Source organism: Passer montanus, unplaced genomic scaffold, assembly GCF_014805655.1.
Source record: "Passer montanus isolate IOZ18808 unplaced genomic scaffold, ASM1480565v1 scaffold194, whole genome shotgun sequence".
NCBI classification, from domain to species: Eukaryota; Metazoa; Chordata; class Aves; order Passeriformes; family Passeridae; genus Passer; species Passer montanus.
Genome location: NW_024366525.1, coordinates 448,472 through 464,890, shown reverse-complemented (window position 1 = coordinate 464,890; position 16,419 = coordinate 448,472). Strand labels below are relative to the sequence as shown.

Below are 16,419 nucleotides of genomic sequence, written 5' to 3'. Positions count from 1 at the left end.
CGATGGGACAACAGAGTCCAGAGAGTTTTCGTCGCCCCTTCCAAGTGACCCCATCAGTCCATGGTGTGAGCGGGCCCGACCCCATGTGCGGCCCCGGCCCTCTGGGCTTTATTCTCCAGCGCCCCGAGTCCGGGGGCTGCGGGGGAAAGAGGGAGAGAGACGAGGATGGGAGAGGAGGTGGGGTAGAGGTGGGTCAGAGAGCGGGATGATGGACAGAAGAGGGGTAAAGGGGGAAAAGAGCGGAGTCGGGCTGGGGAGAGGGGCGAAAAGAGGAGTGGGGGGTCGGGGATGTGCAGGAGAGCTGGTGAAGGAGAGGGTGCAGGAGGCTGGCAGGGGGAGAGGAAGGCGGGGTGGGAGGGAGAAAGAAATTGAGACAATGGGGAGACGAATGAGGAGGATAAGGGCAGGAGAAAGAGGGGGGAAAGGAGAGAGGTACAGGAGGTGGGGGGCCTCACCCGGGCCCCGCCGGGGGAGCCCAACCCGGCTGCACCCCCCCACGCTCGGAGGGAGCAAATGGCGCAGGGGCGCGTTCCGGGCATTAAACCACCTCGGCCCCGCCCTGCGCACCTGGGCCGGCCCGGGCCCGCCCGGGACCATCGCTGCTGCCCGCCCCTCGCACCTGGGCCGGGGCCCCGGCTCCGGCTCCATCGGTGTCTCTGGGGGTCCGGGCGGTGCCGCCTCTGCCCCGCCGGGCGGGCTGATGGTCCCAGCCCCGCAGGACCGACGCGGGATTGGGGCTGGGATGGGGACCGGGATCGCCGCGGGCAGGAAAAGCCTCTCCTGCTCCGGCTGCGGACCCGCCGGGATCCGGATCCCCCAAATCCTCCAGGCCCCCGCAGCGCCAGGGCAATTTTTAAGGAGCAAACAGAGCTGTAGGAACTGCCCGGGACGTTCATTTCCCTGCGGACTGAGGGCCCAGAGTGGTGCTGAGCTGAAGCACAGGCTGGGCCTGCCATGGACAGAAACCCCAGGAAGTAAAAGCTACTCGGCCAATTCCATAAAACATTCCCAGCCCAGGCTCCTGGGATATGACCATCTCTTGTCTCACCTGGTGGTGAAGCACGGGTGATGATCTCCCCTTCAATGGGTTTTTTGGAATCTGCAGTGGCACACCAGCTGCCCGCTGTTACTGGGAACATGCTCAGAGATGTTTCTCATAAAGAAAACTGGATGAGCAAAAAGGGATATTTTGTTTCTTCACAACTGCTCTTAACTCATAGACTCTGCCTGTGACTCATGGGGCTTTTGTAAGCATGGGAGAGACAAACTGTGACCATGGTGTTGATGGGTGTTGTTTCTCCATCACATGGTCCAGAAATTCATGCAGGACCTAGAAGGGATACATGACCTTTTATCTCCCTAAGAAACCTGTTACTTTTATATCTGAACAGTTAGGATATTTATCCCACTATAAAACCCATAACACCTTCATAAAGATGTATAAATTCAAGCAGAACACAAGCATAATATGCTGTCTCACATGTTTCAGCTAGTCCATTAAGGCTTGTCATACAAGTGTTCATCTCAGCTTACACCAGTCAAGGGGAAACCTGACACTCCCATCTGTGTCCTTCATTACAGCAACTTCTCTGTGCAAAAAGGAATACAGTTTCTGTTCCAGTACTACTACTGGCTCATTTCTGCAGCCTCAGTTGTTGTTATAGTTCAAAATTTGTTCCTTGGAATTTGATGGTGAACTGCTGTTATTGTTGATTGGATAAAATATGTATTTAGAAAAAGGAAAGGCCAAAATTTGCTTAAAACCTGTTTGATGGAGTTGATCCTGTTTCTTTAAAGTTCCATTTACTGCTTATGTCAGCTTCATTTCCATGAAGACTCAGCAATCAACTCATGAAAAAATATATCACGCAAACTGGAATAAAATCTAATTTCCTTTCTTTTTTGAAGAAAAAAGTATCCCTTTTGGAGCTAAGGCTGCTCAATATTTAAGGGGAATCAAATTAAAACAGGTCTTTTATCTCTGACTGTTTATCATTTGGAAGTTTATAGATGCTAGATCATTTTGCTATGCTACATACAAAGAGAAGGGTCTCCAATTCTCTTCCATCCCTTCAAAACTAAACCAACAAGTGTTCTCTGCACTCTGGCAAGCCATGAGCCGGAAGAATTTTTCTCTCAGAAGAAAAAAAGCAAAAGGATGCATTTGCTGTCAGTCATGCCCATGACACTTGATGAAATCCGTGAGGTTATTCAGTTCTAAATGGAGAGAGAATTTGAACAGAAATTAATTTTCAGACACCTGAGCATTTTCAGTCTGTTTCTGTTACTTCCTGCAGGTAAAATGTCTGTATTTACTTGATTTTTCCAATTCCCTGCTTGCACCTGCTGGCTTCAATTCAGCTTTAGAGTTTCCCCTGGCAGCTGAGAGGCTTCTTTTCCTTCTAGAGGCTAAAACGAAGGTGAAACAGGCACATGCCAGGTCTGTGTTGCATCAGGAGAGGGTGCTCAAAGCTGGCAATCCGTGAGGATCCTCTCCCTTGGCATCTGTGCCACTCCCAGCTGTAAAACCTCAAATCCACACTTAGCACAGCCACACTGAAATTGCTCTTTCTCCCCATGCAGATTTGCTGACCAGCTTTTTATAGCTCTGCATTACAAGCATTAAAAAAGTATCATTCTAAGCTGGTACAGAAATAAAACAGAGCTTGTCTGGGGATGGTGTGAAAGACATTTCTTATATCTACCTGTAGAGTTAAACTTCCAAAAGCACTTGAATTTCTTTGGAGTAAGGATGAGACCTTCAAGATATGTAGATATTTATTTGCCATCAAAAAACACTTAAGCTGATCCAATTTTCTAAAAACATTTCTATCAGTACATTTTTTTTCTTATGCAGATGTTTATAAATGAACATGATTGTTGCAGAAGGATGCAAAAACTCTGTCACCCTTCCCAGCCTCAGCAGACAAACCAACCCATACAGATGGAGTGCAAGCTCATATGAACTTGAACTTAAAAGGCTAAGTTTTCTTCTTGTTCCTTACACATTTTTCTTAATTTCTTTCCAAAAAGACAGGAGTCAAGAAGACAGGATCTGGAGGCTTTAACAGGCAATAGCTGGAAGCAGCTGAGCTCTGCCTGCTGCCAAGTTTTATTATTGTGCTTCTCCTCACAACAACCACCACTTCCACAGACACAATATTTACCAAACATCATCTCCTTTGAAATTAAACACCCATAACCCTGAAAAACACCAAATCCCGTGGCTGTATGCCCTGATGAGACCTGGGAGAAAACAAAGACTGTTTTGATGGGACCAGTCCCATCCTCAAGAGCATGGGAAGCACACAGGTGAGGGGAAGGAAAGCACCAAGAGCTGAACACAGACTGCAGTCATAGGGAGCTCGTAAATCAGTGTGCCAGCAGCAATCCAGAGTACACAGCAGCAGAGGGAAGGCAGGCAGGCAGCAGAGCAGTGACAGGAATGGACCACACACAGCACAGCCACCACGGAAACAGAGCAGAGGAGAAGCACTCCAGCTTCTCCCCACAGCAGCAACCCTCCCACGAGCAGCATCAGCACGGCGGGCAGGCTCGACTTCAGCCTTGCTGGTGGCCAGAGGTGTTGGGTTAGCAGTGAGCAGCTGCCAGTGTTCTCATAATCCTGTGGAAAATGCTTCCTGGAGATATCCCAAAGCTGCTGGAGGGATTCTTTATATGGCAAACACTGGCTGCACTCCCCACCCTCCATTACCACTCTGCATTCCCAGCGTTGCTGCAGGAAGTAGGAAAGTGTCCTGGGCTTGATCTGCAGCACAAACACAGCTCCCAAAGTCCAGGAGGCCAGGGCAGCATTCCTCAGAGACAGGAGAGCAGGAGTGAGCACGGGAACACTGGGACAGGGACATGTATGGCCCGAGAGGATAACAGCCTCCCTGGGAATCACATGTGCTCTGATGTTCCTGCAGACCCCAGCAGTCACTCTTTTGTTTCTTTCTCCAGGAGCAGCATAAATCTTGTGTTGATGATCAGAAGATGCAAATGCACACAGCCATGCTCTCAGCTGGTGGAAACCAGCCCAGCTTTTGGCTGCCAGCTGGGGAAGAGATTGGTGGGAGATGCAAACCTAAACAACAGCATCAAATATTTCCTTCCCTCTGCTAGCTGGAAACAGAGTGCTGACTTGGCACTTGGAGACAAGATCTCAGGAGCTCTTTGGCTGACACACAGCAGATAGACAGCTAAAGTACTGCACAATTAGTGGGTTTATGACAGAGAAAATTGATGACAAAGTCCTTTACGTGATCAGTCCGTGTTTACCAGTGACAAAGGAAACAGCAGGTCCTGAGCATGGAACCTCCTGGCTGGCAAGACAAGGGCGTGGTGGCACATTCCAGATGTTTGTGGTGGGAGAACAGAGCAGAGCCAAGCCCTGAAGTCAGCTCCTGCATAGTCACAGGAGCACCTGCAGGCTCAGAGGGACTTGCTGACACCCTGCTGCAACACCCTAAAGGGAAGAGCCAAACACTGGACTGTGCCACTTGACTGCTCCTGTGAGCTGGGCTCGCTGCTGCCAGGCCAGGCCAGGCCAGCTCTGCTGTACCTGCAGCCAGATGAGGAGAGGTGATGTCAAGGGACCCAGGGGGAACAGGCAGGAAGGTGGAAAGATGAATCGCTTCACCCTGAAAATCCTAAGTGATATTCCAAGGTGTCACTAAAGGGTTAAATTAGCTGTAATCTCTTCTGGCCTTATTTGCTGCATTCAGAGAAGCAGGACAGAGAACCTCACCCTTCTGTATTCCAGTTTTCCCCCTGAGCAGAAAGATGGGCTTCATGTCAGCAAAGAAGCTGAGATTGTCCCATTTTTGGGGGTATGTACCCAATTTCCTTTATATCTCAGTGACATCTGTCCCTGCACCTGTGTGAGACATGTTGACTGTCACCTCTGCTGCTGGGAGTGACGAGCTCTCTGAGGAAAAGGACACTCCCAGCCCTCGGTGGTGACCATCTGTGTCAGAACCTTCTTCCTCCTCCTCATTCTTCTGCAGATCTTGGTCACTGTCATCATCATTATCATCATCTGCTGCATTGTCCTCAATCACTTGAACCCTCTCTCCAGCCTCGGGGTCCACATCAGTCTTAAACCACACAGCTTTGTAGCCATCATCTGCCACGTGCCTGTCTGTTTTGAGGATTGACTTCACTTCTTTCTCCTGTCCAGCCTCTTCTTCCTTTTCTTCCTCTTCCTCTTCCTGGTCAAAGATGACAGTGGAAGCTATGGAGCTCTTTGGGAGACTCTCTGTTTCCTCTGCACTGGAGAAGTGCGAGGCAAGTGCTGGCTGCTCTGGCACAGGAGTCTCTGCCCGGACACTGCTAGTTTCTGATGTCTCATGCTGCTTGGTGCTCACATCTGGCTCTTCATCTTCCTGGTAATATTTGTTCTGGTGACCCCCAGAGATTTCCTTGGAAACCTACAAGAGGAGAGACACATTGTGACTGTAGTGACAGGAAAAGTGGGGCAGGAGGGAAGGCGTGACTGCAGTGACTGAGCTCCTGCTCCAGAAAGTTCAGCTTAGTTTGCAGTTAGACCTATTTGAAGCCAGGGAAAGCTGCAGATCCCTGGAAGAGACATTTTTTATTGGCTCCATTTCTGGAGTTTTCTCAGATAAGCGGGCTCGTTCTCCAGGAGGGCTGAGCACCAGCATCACACATATGGTGGTTTGTACCCACCCCATTCTGGGTGAATTCAGTGGGATTTCTGTCACTCAGGGTGGAGGACTTTTGTTACCCACCTGAGCTATGTGCTCTGCACTCAGGTCTAGGCTCCTGGCAGGCCCAGCCTATGGCACAGACCAACATCTGGTCAGACAAACTACAGCCTAAACTTGCAGTGACCAATCTGCCAGGGACCTGAGAGGTCCAAAATTAAATAGCTCAGGGGCAGACAAGTGTCTGAGCCCAAATTTGGGGATCTGAAATGAAGGGACTTTCCTGTCCTTTTATTATGGATGATGGACAGTGGTTTATACCTCAGACGGGTTTTTCAGAGACTGTCCCTGATATGTGCCACTTTTATCCTAGATTTTGTGCTCCATGGAGCTGTGGTGCTCTCCTTACCATGTCTGCTCATCATCCACCACACAGCTCCAGGGGCAGAAAGAGCAGCAGCAAACACCACCAAAGTGATGTTACCTCTGCAGACTTTGTCTTGGGAGTGATTCACCACCCTCACAGAAATGTGAGGTACTTGGGCAGCCCATCCATACTTCAAAGCTTCCTCAGATTCCACTTCCTAACTCTTAGAAGTTCAGGTACAAAAAAGGCACTTACCTTTTTCTTCACTAGGTATTTGAAAGGTTTTCTGTACCACCTACTGGATTTCCATATCAGCACTCCAAGGAAGACTAAGGCAATTAACAGCAGTGCTGCTAATGTGCCCCCTAAGATAGCCATGTCCTGAGCAGTGTACATCTTGTCAGAGGGGGTTACAGCTGCAAGGAAAACAAACCAGTGTTACAAAGCCTAAAACTGGCAGGCAGCATTTCCCAACACAACCCTTCACTGTGGGAGAAGCTCCAATCAATTTTTGAAAGGCAAGGAAGCATCCTGTGCTGCAGAATGTGACAGTCATACATCTGATACCACAGAAAATCTTTTTTTTTCTGTCCTAAAATCAGAGGGCTTCTTTTTTAATGACACAGCATATTGTCATTTCCAATAAATTCCATGAAGTGGAAATAGCAGCCATTTACAGGACAGTGACTTTTACCCCATGATTTAACTAAGTTAATAAATACCCGACTGCATCAGGCAAGCAGGGCTACATGGAGTAAAGCTATTTAGTTCTTTGACTTTCCCATGTCACCCTTTTACACCAGAATGCAAAATGAGGTTTGATTGTATGTCTGTGATGAAAATGCAAAGCTTCCTTTCATCTGGAACATCCTTTCCAATACAGATGAGCAAATAAGAAACAAAACCACCAGAATAGGAAATAGGAAAAGCATTAGAGAGTCCCCAGGACAAGAAATTCTTTCTTGTCCTTTCATAGCTGTAGCAATATTGCCCAGACTGCTCAGGAGCAGCTTCTGCTTCCAGCCACTGCTCAGGGTCAGGTGTTTGTACAGAGATCGACACCAGAGTGGAAAGACAGTTCCATTCTCAGCTTTGCTTGCTGGTGGTGGGATTCTTTAAGTTTTCCAGTTTCATTTTGTAGTGTAAATGACTCTCATTAATGATTAATGAAACCAGGTTTTGTTCTCCTGCTGACCTGTTTATTATAATGGAATTGGAGTGTTCCCTCTGCATTTGATTCCGCCCTCAGTTTATCATTAACACCTTGGCAAGGATTTAGGACCTCAGGGAATTTTTGCTGCTTAATCCTGTCTCCTGGGGAGCCACAGCCCATACATAATCTAAGAGCTGTGTAATTCTGCACAGTCAACAGCAGCATTGCTTGGTGTGGCTTAAGCAGCAAAGGCAAAATTTTAAAGTTGCCCAGAATTGTTGGCACATGCTTGGAGCATTTGTAACTCTGTGAGCTCACACATGGACTAGTTTTATGCTGGGCTGTCCCCTTAAATGGGGATTAAGTGATTTTTAGCTGTGAAGTGGCACTGCCTTTAGGGAATCCAAATTTACACGCAGGAACCCACTTGTTTTTCCCACCCCACAGTGGTGGTGATCAGAGGGGGAAGTGATGGAACTTCAATCACACATCATCGTGAAGAACCCAGTGGAGTCTGGGCATTGTCTGCCTATCCTGAGATAAAAATTCGTTGGTATTGGTTCAGCTTAACCCAAAGCATAAGAAGTTTCATGAACTTCAATTCTAATTTATTTATAAGACCAATTTAAGAGTAATTTCTCAGCAATATGGAAGTGTGAGCTGTTTTCACATTGACAAGGTTAAACAGTAGCCAGAGGGTTATGTATGAAGCCTCATGTCTCTCTTATTACTCATGGGCTGTTTCTGCTGTAAGACCATAAAATTCTGGTGTAAAAGACCCTGACCTGTCCTGACCTGGGTAGAAAAGCTTGGCTCATGGGCAAGCCTGGCTTTGGGGCGTGCCAGCTGCCCTCTGCTCTGCCTCAGACAGGCAAGAACATTGCAGTTTTCTCTGTGTTTGGCTAAAAAGGAGCAATGATGTATCAAGGTCTCCTTTGCCATGAAAAGACATCCTGGGTTATTTCCCAGCATGAACCAACTCCAGATTTAGCTTTGGAACAACAAGAAAAGACACTCCAATACACAGCACCACTGAAGTCTCGGGAGGGTGTTCAAGGCATGTGGTGACTATGCTGTGACAATGCTGTTGGGGTGTTTTCTCTGTAGGGTTGGGGTTGGCCTCAGCCCTGGCCCACAGACTTCAGCAGGTGACCCGTCATGGCCAGTTTGCCACAGAAACAGAAAAGACTCCCCAGAGCAGAAAACAGAGACCACCCCTGCCCCAGCCTACCTGTGGCAAGGATGACCTCCACCACAATTATGGTGCTTGCCTCCTGCAGGCTCAACACATCTTTTCCAACAGCCTATGGGAACATGGGAAAGAGGTGGCTTAGACTTCCAGAACTCCAGCTCACTCTCAAGGTCTGTGGGAGGCCCTTTGAGGAGAAAGAACCTTGTCCCTATCCTCACCACAGCTGTTCACTGTGGCTGCACAGCCTGGTCACAGGAGAAGAAGAGCTCTGAAGATTCCCTGCCCTGGGAGTGGATGAGCTGAAGCACATCCCTGCTCCGTGCTCAGCTCCCAGCACAGTGCAGAGCTCAGGGTCTGAGGCAGTGTGGGGCAGGAGCAGCAGGTGTTGGCACCTCTCTGTGCCTGCCTGTGGAGCTCCAGCAGTGCTGTGGCCAGGCTGGTTCTGACAGCCCCACAGGACATGGCACAGTGCCAGGCAAGCCTTAGGCAGGCATGTGGACAAAGGGAACATCCAGCTTCTTACAAGTCTAAAGTCACTGACTGCTTCTTTGACCCAAGCAACAAGAGAATTTGGATTCCTTTCCCTTTCCACACCCCTGGCAGAATACCCACAAAAGGTGTCCTACCTGGATGGTCACAGTTCCTGGGGACTCCAGCACCTTGTTGGTCAGGATGAGCCCATCCCTGGTTATGATGAAGTCGGTGCTGTTTTTGAGATAGTACTCCATGTTGGGGTTGACTTTCTGAAAGGCCAGAGAGGGAGTGATCAAACCTCACTGTGCTTCACATGCATCTTCCCAACAACCCCTTGGCAGGATTTGTCCAAAATACCTGAGGTACGAGCAGGTGTGGAGAGTAATAAATAAACCTGGGCTGAGCAGGTGAGAAAGGCTGAACTCAACTGCATTCACCCTGTTGCTCAGAGGCCAAGAACATATCACAAAAAAAAAAAAAAAAAAAAAAAAAAAAAAAAATCCCAAGTCTTAATCCAGCTTGTGTTGGCAACTTTAGTACCTGCTTAAGCAAAACACGCCTATGGCAGTGATGTGTGTGGGACTGGCTTTGGAAGAGGGGAGTCCAGCAGCTTGTCCCCATTACACCACACCGTAAGTGGTTCTGGTACCTGTGGAATTTCCAAGGGAATGTAACATGGAACACTAGAGGACAACATGTGTTTGCCTCTCCACACCTCCCCTCCCTCGTGTTTCCTGATCCTGCTTTAAGCCTGAAGCAGTGAGACAGAAGACAGAGCACTTTAGTTTCTTACATCAGGGAAATCCTGATCCATTGCTGTTATCACCAGGGGGGTGGAAGGATCTCCAGCTTGGTAGACGAAGCTTCCCTGAGGCAGCCCAACGAACACCATCCCATTGTAGACCCCCTTCTCGAAGTAGGGTGGAAAGTTGCTTTTATTGATGACCTTGATCTCTACAGTGGCTACAGAGTATTTCCTTATGTTGCTGACCTGGGTGGCCTGGAGAGAAAGAGAGAGAGATGCCAAACTGCTGCCCCTGATGAGACATGAAAGGACAGGCTCGATCCAAAGCCCGTTGCAATTCCCAACTCAGCAGAATGTGCCCAGGGTGAATTTCCTTTGCTGTCACCACCCACACCTGAGGGGGAACTCTCAACTGCAGCAGGAGCTTTGCTTGTGAGTGGGTGTAGGACACAGGTCAAACACTGGGCCCTTCAAAATAACCGAGTGATTTTTGAGGTCCCTGACTCCTGTCACAGCCAGGCTGCTGCTTCCTGGAAACCCAGCTGTACTGGGTGGCTGGCTGTAATGTCATCACTTACCATAACTTGCAACAGAAAGGAATCTGGGGAAGTCACTATTTTGTTCATGGTTAGATTCCCTGTGTCTGCATCCACTGAGAACACTTCATTTGTATTCCCTAGAGAAAATGCAAAGACCATTCAACCATCAGATTCCTTCATAAAGTGACCTGGAGCTCACAGACTAATTCTTCCACATCTTAGTGAAAATACCCTTAAGGATTTTTCCTTGGGTACATACAATTTTGCTGTTTTCCTTGCCTGCCTGGCTGCTCCAAAGAATGGGAGTGATGGCCAAGCATGCAGAGGGACAGATTAGCTATGTGTGAACCCAATTAAATGAGGCAGAACAACAAAACTTTGCATTTCCAGTACCTAGGCCTACAGATTGTCAGTCTAAAGTATGATAAATGCCCAAAGCCTCTGGTGCAATTTGAGGACTGAAAATCTCCATCCAGCTCCCAGTCTGCTCTGGGAATGCTTATTTCTCTCTACTGATTACAAAGGGAGTCTAGACACAAACCTTGTTTTTATGTACAGGTAGAAATCAGATTCCTACATGTGTGGGAATCATGGAAAGACCTATATTGGATACATGTTGTAAGATAAGCAGAACTTTTAGTTCTCTTCCTCACCCTGAGACACTGTGGGCTCTCTGTTGACAAGGATCTGAGTCATTGACTGTGGGGAGGGAGGCCACACTCCATCCAAATGCCAGTGGAATTTAATGTTCTTTAATTCATTTGGTATCAAGAGGATATTCACAATTGTGCTGCCATGAGGCATAATAGGTAAGGGGACAGGAATACTTCATTTGACCAATATGACCTTTGCCTTGATTCTTTTGGAATCAAGACTAAAACAAGGCAGATGCGATAGTGGCAATGTGCTGGGGAATAAAAACAATTCTGGGCAATGAATAGAAATTGGGCTGATAATGTGGGAATTTTAGGTACAGCTCAAAGACTGCATGAAAGTAGCATAACCAGATTGACAAAATCACATCTAAAAGCTTAAACATAAAACATGTCTCATCTCACAAAAAACCAAAATCTTTTTGAAACAGATTTCATTGAGATCGGTTTGTAGGACTGTAGTTCTTTTTTTTACTTCCTTTCTGTACAGTCTGATTCTTCTACTTAATCAACAGTGTTCTGTGGCTCTAGTTATATTTCTGTGGCAGAAACAGAGGGGCAAATCCCAGGCCCTCCCTCTTGGCAGGCACCACAGGAGAATGAGCAGCGTTCCTTGTGGAAGGTGACAAGGTCTACTCACCCCCAACAATTCTGTACACGATCCTGTCGTTGATGGTGTAGTCAGGGTCCACAGCATAGATGGGTCCTGGCTCCAGGAGGAGCGGGGCCGTCTGCAACAGCAAGGCAAACAATCACACACCACGAGGCAGGACCAGATCAGCAACTGGAGCTCTCCCAGCCCACAGCAGTTCCCATGGCTGTGCCTGGACAGAATGGGATTTATTGCTGGGAGGTGTCTATGACAGGGTGGAGGTGAGACAGCCTTGAGCTGGTGTTCCAGCTCTTGCCTCTCCTGTGATGTGCTGTAGGAGCAGACACCAGCATTGCTGCTTGGGGTGGGGTATGATGAAGGCTCCCTGTTCTGCTGAATCATCTGCATTATACTGGAGACCAGCAGAAGCTCATGGAAATGATTCAGTGCTTCCCCCTGGGAAGAGCCCCGGGGCACTGCCTGAGCCCTGCTGCTCACCGCCATCTCGGAGATGTTGACCCTGCCGGAGTAGGGGCTGCTGATGCAGACACTGGCGTCGTTGTGGAGCTGGGTGCAGGGCAGGAACCAGGGTGCCCGGGTGTCACTCTGCTTGATGGTGATGGTTATTGTCGCAGTGGCCGTGTTGGTGGCCTCAGAGCTGGTCACGGGCCTGTCCTGCCCCCAAGGCAAAGCACACTCGTGAGACACAAGCTTCACTGCCAAAACAAGGGCCCATCTTCACAAAAGCAGTGGAATGGGGCCCTTTAGCCAGTGCCACTCCATTCTGTTTAATTAGAAATTTACGTGAGAGTAGCTAAAGCAGTAGGTTATCTTGTTCTGCTGACTGCAGGTCTGTCACTGGAATTATGGAGAGGGAAAGGCTGCTCTGAGTGCCCCCCCTCCCTCCTGTTATCCCAGAGATATCCCATCCAGACTCATCCTTCAGGTAAGAGGGACCATGCAAACGAGGCATTCTGTTCTTCCCAAACCACTTACCCTCGCATATAAGAGCAGTGTTGCTGAATTAAATTTGTCATAGTCCAACGCTGTTTGTAAATAAATTTCCGGGTTATTAACTCCTCTTATGGCAAAATAACTGTCTGTGTTCTGGCAAGGGAAAAGGAAAAATCCTATAGCAGACTCAATTACAGACACATTCCAAATCCTTCTCATTGCTGTCTTTGTCATCCCAACTGGGCCTTTTATCCTGGGGACCTGGATGAGGGGCACTGTGGGAATGTCTGATCTACTTAATTTTTGGTACTGCACACTGGAGTTGCCTGGCTTGACAGAAAGGTTTGTTCTTTCCTCTCCCAGACCTCCTGCTTTGACTGCCCACCTGCTCAGCAGCTTCTGGATTAAAACCTCATTTATTTCCTATATTTAGCAAGTTGCCAACAATCCTTGATTTTGGGTCCCTAATAGCCAACAATCTCACTTCCATGCACAAAAAAGGTCAAAGGTGGCTCAGCCTTTGAGAGCTGGCAGGATCATCTGCCTTGGCCCAATACAGCTGGACTGAAAGAAACTGTAAAGCCAAGTTGAAATATCATGAGTTGCATTTTACTCTATAACCTTCTGCACTTGCTTTGGTTCTCCTCTAATCTTATGTCTCTGAATTCCTAAATCCCTCTGGATTTACACCAATGTGAATGTAAAGTCTGATCCCAGAGCTGAAAAACTGGTGGTTTCTGTTCACAGAAACTTAAATTCCCTGGGGATATAGAGGTAACAGGCACTGTCTGCTCTCTCCACAACCCTTTTCAAAAAATGCAAACATACATTTGGTTTTGCTCATGAATTTCCTTTTGATTTTAGTTTACAGCCAGCCCTTGCACTCCAGGCTGGCATTGGTTTAACTGGGTGCACAACCCATCTCCTGTGCTGCTGTTGGCAGTTAGGGCAAGGACTGCTTTCCTCATCAGACTCAGTGCAATTCTGAGCTCCCTGAGGTACAAAGGTCTCCTGATATGTTTACAGATCATGCCACCAAGAGTTCCCTGAGTCATTACAGCTCTGAATACTCTAGATGAAAGTTTAATCTGTACAGTGCATTAAAAGTGTGAGCCATAAGAGAATTCAATACCTGCAGGACTGATGGCTCTGTTCTGCTAACCAAATCAATGTTTGGGTTTTGTAAAAGTTGAGTGAGCTAAATGCAGTGTAACTTCTCCTCAAAGTTGGGGCTCTACTGAATCCAGCTTCTCCAGTGCTACTGTTTGTTGCTCACCTGCTCTGTGGTAGTGAGTTCATAGTAGATGGTGTCCAGGTCAGCATCAGAAGCTGTTACTTCTTCACGGGCTACAATGACTGTGTCCACTTCTGTATCCTGAAAAAACACATTGTTGTAGTCATTGTCTGTGTGAAATGGATTGAAGTCCTGTCCCTGCTGACCCTTCCTCAGTCCCACAGCACTCAGTGAGCAGTGTCTTTTTCCCTTCCCAAACTCCCTTACCTCTGGGACGTCCCTGGTGATGTTTGGTTGTCGAAACACAGGGGGATTATCGTTCTCGTTCAGAATGGTGATGAGGATTTGCAAGGAATCGCTCTGCAGAATGGGAAAATCAAAGAATCAAAGACAAATATAGACTGTTGGGGCTGATCCTGCTTTGCAGAGTGACCAGAGGGGATGGTGTAAGGATGGGGACCAGATGGGGCTGGGCTTTGCAGCCAGCCCATGTCCTGGGGCAGGACTGTGGGCTTGTTGCCACTCCTCCCCCCGGCAGAGCCTTGGCACTCTCTGTGGCTATGAGAGCAGCGTGTCTGTCCACAAAGAGAAGGACATCTGCCCATCCCAGTGTGAGAATTAGGAAGAGCAGAGGGAAGCAGGTGCTGCCTGCAGTGCCTTGTCCCAGGACTCAGCTGCTGGAGAGCACTCACCTGGCCAGCAGAGTCCTTGCAGGTCAGGTACACCAGCAGCACAGGGTCTTCCTGCATGAGAAACAAACCCCATCACTGTAGAAACAGCCCAAGAGTACGTCTGGCTAAAGCAAATGAGCCAAATTCCTGTTTTGCTGAATCAGAAACGCTGCTGGGCTTTATCTTATTTTCAGGTGTATCTAACTTTTCCTTTCTTCCCTTGATGCTGGGATCTTGTTTATGGTGATATCAAAGCAGCCCCATCTTCCAGGCGCTCTCCCTGCAATTCCTGTAAGATGTTGGCGGAGCTAATCTGCCATTCTTTCTCACCTCAGGTGAATTCTTTTCAAATAGATTTCTTTTAAAATTGAATAAATCAATTCTATGCAGCAAGTACAGTGGCACCTGCAGGGTGTTAATTCAGTTGTTGCTTTTTGCTCAAATAAAAGTGGGGTTTTATACTGAAAGGGAACTTAAGGATGCCTGTGGCTGTATACAGAGCACTTCAGGGAGCTAAAATAATGTAGCAGCCACCTAAGTGAACACAATGACCTTTTATACTGCCTTTCTGCTTTACACAAGATGACAGAATCCCAGAATGATTTGGGTTGGAAAGGACCTTAAAGCTCACCTCATTCCAACTCCCTGCCACAGGCAGGGACACCTTTCACTATCCCAGGCTGCTCCAAGCCCCATCCAACCTGGCCTTGGACACTTCCAGGGATAGAGCAGCCACAGCTTCTCACAGTTAATAACAGGGAAACCTGTGCCAGGTCGTCAGCACCCTCACAGGGAAGAATTTCTTCCCAGTATCCCACCCAACCCTGCCTTCTGGCAGTATGGACTCACTTCCCCTTATCCTGTCATTCTAGGCCCTTATAAATGTCTATCTTTTTTGTAGGCTACCAAACTCCCACAACTGAAATAACTTCTTTCCTCTAGAAACAGGTAAAGAATCCCTGGAAGACCAAGACTCCAGACTGAAATTCATTGCATCCCAGCATTATCCATCCATCCTTACAGCCTACCAGCTAAAGGCTTACCTCATAGTCCACACACTTTGTCAGCCGCAGCTCGGAGCCCTCAATGGTGAAGAATTGGCCATCAGGGAAATTGGGATCAATTGTTAGGGTGAAACCTGGCTGCACACGGATGGTAGCCACCACATAAGGACATTGATTTTCAGGAACGCTTGGGTTGTTGTTACTGACAGAACATCCTGGAAAAACAGAAAAATAAGATGCAAAATTGTCCAAGGATTCACATTGTGAAGGAGCTGGGTGAGAGCTGTGGTCACGAGCTGTGGAGCAAAGGGGTCTTGGAGCATAGCAACCTCCCACCTGTAACCCCCTCCCGTGGGAGACATTCCTCAAAGACATGGACCTCGTGAAAGAGCTTACCTAGTTCCTGTGCTGAAATCTGTGCCAAGAGGGGCAGCAGGAAAAGTGCAGACATGAGAAGCCAGTGAGGAATAGCCATGGTGAGCTGCCAGTTGCCGAAAAATCCCTTTAAAATCCCTTTTTCCAGCTAAGCTGATCTCCCTGTTCTGCCCTGTGCCCTTGTTTGCGTTCACCAATTTATGGCATCAAGAAACACCAGCTGGCTGTGGATTGCCGTGGTTCAACCTTTGCCTCTTTGCCCCATTGGATGACTTATTGAAGGATTTACCAGTCATGAAACACGATGACACATAAATCCTTGCTGCTTCTTTTTTCTCTAGATCTTTCCTATCCTAAACTCTCTGTGGCAACAAGAATATATTTGAAGCAGTTCAGAACTCAGAGCCAAGCCTTTGCCCAGCTGAGCATGAAGCACAAGGGCTGGAACATGGGATATTCCCTTTTACTCCAGTCTCTCCCACTGGAAAGGGGGAAAATTTGGTTTCTCATGTGCCAGAGATGGGGTCTGTATCCCACAAGGTGAGCAAGTGGATCCCAGCAGTGACAAGGCTCACCTGCAGTCCAGGGAATGCCCAGCAACTTTGTAGGGAAAACATATCTCCTTTTACTGGTGGCTGCTCCTTTAGAGATGCTTCCCAGAATCTCCTTCCAGGAGATTCCACTCTAGGAGATCTTCAACTATTTGAATCTCAGCAGCTTCCTGAAGTTTTCAGGGGACCTCTGCTCTCACTGATCTTTTAAAATTCATTCTGATTTCAGGAAGTTCTCAGATGCTG

At 48.0% G+C, this 16,419-nt stretch overlaps 1 protein-coding gene across 1 annotated transcript; it reads right to left on the bottom strand.

Annotated features, from left to right (window-relative positions):
* Nucleotides 1–1,053: 1,053 nt before the first annotated feature.
* Nucleotides 1,054–15,805, bottom strand: CDHR5 (cadherin related family member 5). Its single transcript, XM_039706580.1, has 14 exons — nucleotides 15,644–15,805; nucleotides 15,287–15,462; nucleotides 14,265–14,315; nucleotides 13,840–13,932; nucleotides 13,615–13,713; nucleotides 12,381–12,491; nucleotides 11,883–12,059; nucleotides 11,433–11,523; nucleotides 10,179–10,276; nucleotides 9,649–9,855; nucleotides 9,008–9,124; nucleotides 8,421–8,493; nucleotides 6,292–6,452; nucleotides 1,054–5,432 (listed from the first exon to the last, which is right to left on the bottom strand). The coding sequence occupies exons 1-14, from the start codon at nucleotides 15,720–15,722 to the stop codon at nucleotides 4,851–4,853; spliced, it is 2,115 nt and encodes a 704-aa protein (XP_039562514.1). The 5' UTR covers nucleotides 15,723–15,805; the 3' UTR covers nucleotides 1,054–4,850.
* Between the last annotated feature and the right edge of the window lie 614 nt (nucleotides 15,806–16,419).

Coding starts and splice junctions, on each gene's coding strand:
- CDHR5 (XM_039706580.1), bottom strand. CDS start 15,722: ATGGCTATTCCTCACTGGCTTCTCATGTCTGCACTTTTCCTGCTGCCC. Junction 11,524..11,882: donor TCAACATCTCCGAGATGGCG/GTGAGCAGCAGG, acceptor TTGCTGTTGCAG/ACGGCCCCGCTCCTCCTGGA. Junction 5,433..6,291: donor AATACCTAGTGAAGAAAAAG/GTAAGTGCCTTT, acceptor CTCCTCTTGTAG/GTTTCCAAGGAAATCTCTGG.